Raw genomic sequence first — 2398 nt, 5'->3', positions numbered from 1 at the left:
CTTCCGATCTTATATATAGAGGAGTCGTATACCATTCAACTTCATATCTATATGCAATAACAACACAAAAAATCAATAATTTAAAAAAATTTTGTATATTATAGTTTCGTATATACATATAGTTATTGTGTGTATTATATTTACATCCATCTTTATTATTAGAGTTCATAAAACTATAAGAGATGACTGAATAATATGTAATAAACCATATTTCTTACGCAGTAACAAATAGAAGATTATAGTGATCTGTAATGTTTTGTCCGCTTAAGTTGGCTAAGAACATGTATACAAAACAAACACATATTATTACAAAAGCTATTGGAAGTTCCACTGTCTTATAATTAAAGGATAAAATCTGCAAAAACTAATAAAGAAGTTTTAGTGTATGTGTGTATGTAGAAATTAATTTTAAAATTACAACTTAAATTAGATAATTTACAATTTACTATAAAATATAGAATTTTTAACTACATTTACAAAAAAAATATTGTTCTATAAATATTAAATTTGTTAAGTTTGAGAATCTTATACAATTTTATATTTATTGTTATTGCATTATATTGTATTATATTATATGTAATCATAAATCCTTTAAAAAATTTAATATCATCTGTTTCCTTAAATGAATATATATTGAATATTATTGTGTGTGTGTGTGTATGTGTGTGTGTCAAGACAGTGTTTCATATAACTATTAAGGAAATATGATTTATAATATAATAAATACATAACAGTGTATTAAAAGTAAATTTACAAACAAAACTTACTCGAAAAACGTTAAGACTTAAAACAATTACTCCGAGCATTATTAAAGACATGAATAATAATTCAAATTTAGTTATTAGATAATCGGATAACCTTTAAAAAAAATGGATTGTTAATGCACATATTATAAAGATATTATAAAATATAGATACTAACATTATTGCTTTTCGATGAATATTTACACCATGAATAAGACCCTTGTAAGCCAACTTCTTATTTTTCATATTAATATTTTGTATACACTTCTCTATCGTGTTCTTGATACGATAACTGTAAATTTAGATATTATAATTATACGAGAATTTAGGAATATTTATAGTATCTTATGAGGTGAGCAAAAATTTGAAATTGATGTGTCATAATTTTAGAACAAGTTATATATATATAACATATACATATATTCTATAAACATTTACATAGTTTTTTATTTACTAAATAAAAATATTTGTTATGTTATATAGCACGTTCATCATCTTATACAATGGAGAAATGGGAAATTAGTATTAACAGAACAAAGTTCGAAAATAATATCTTTTTCTTTCATTGAGTCTAGATCTGAATATATTTTTAAGAATTTTGTTTTCAAAACGACTAATATAATTGTATGACCATTTTATTGCACGCTACTGTACACATATACATGTATTGTGCATAAGCTTCATCATTTCAATAAATCTGTTTTATAAAAAATTTATATATCTATATATATCTTTATATATATAAAGTAAATCTTTGAATTTAAAATTTTTAAATTCGAAAAACAGAATTTTTTTGATTATTTTAATATTTATTGTTTTTACCTAGCAATTTTGAACATTCCGCAGACATGTTGAAGATATGCCATAATCATTGCTCCTGTTGCTGTTAATACGGTAATTGCTATAAATAAAGCTGCACTTATATGGAATAGTATTACGTAATAATATTTTTCTTGATCAATAAAGTATTCAATTGAGATATCCAATTGATGTAATTGAGACTCGTTTATATAGAAAATTCTGCTCTTAAAATATGGCATTTGAATGATAATGACAAATACACTACAAAATGGAAACGCTAAAAAACATAATAAAAAATTAATCATGGAAGTTTTTTTTAGCATTGTAAGATTTTTTATTTAAGTTACGTATCGTATATCTACCCGACATTTAATATTCCTTTTTTTTCTCAATATTTGACGATTAAAAAATTTTTTTATTATTTTATATTTTATGCTTTTAACACTTAAATTAATTTTTTATTTAATACATATATGAAAAACTTACAAATTTATAATATTTATGTATTGTTATTGTATTTATATATAAAAAATAAAAGGATTTTCTATATACGCAATTATTTGACATTAGAATAGGATCGAATATCATTAGCACCTAAAAAAAATGTTCTGATATTTCTTACATATTGAAGAATAAAAAATCTTATTCCTATCATTTGATAAGTTTGATGGTGTTTTTATATATTTTAATATTAAAATTAATTATTTTAATACAACTAATCAAATAAGGGGTGCTTCTATTACCCGCTTAGTGCTCATATTACCCGTTGGATAGGATAATATGAGCATTTTTAATATAAACACAGGAAAAAAAAAATTTTAGAAATTAAAGATAATATTTAAAACATTTTATTA

General features: G+C 21.9%; 1 protein-coding gene across 1 annotated transcript; it reads right to left on the bottom strand.

Moving 5' to 3' along the window:
- Positions 1 to 315: 315 nt before the first annotated feature.
- LOC105460517 lies at positions 316 to 1821 on the bottom strand (the record flags this gene model as incomplete). The annotated part of the gene is made up of 3 exons (XM_011706968.1): positions 316 to 364; positions 922 to 1035; positions 1566 to 1821. Coding segments are annotated over 3 exons (419 nt in total), but the record flags the coding sequence as incomplete, so codon positions are not given.
- Positions 1822 to 2398: the final 577 nt, after the last annotated feature.

Source organism: Wasmannia auropunctata, unplaced genomic scaffold (assembly GCF_000956235.1).
Source record: "Wasmannia auropunctata unplaced genomic scaffold, wasmannia.A_1.0 LD320450.1, whole genome shotgun sequence".
Lineage (NCBI taxonomy): Eukaryota > Metazoa > Arthropoda > Insecta > Hymenoptera > Formicidae > Wasmannia > Wasmannia auropunctata.
This window is presented reverse-complemented; position numbering and strand designations above follow the sequence as displayed.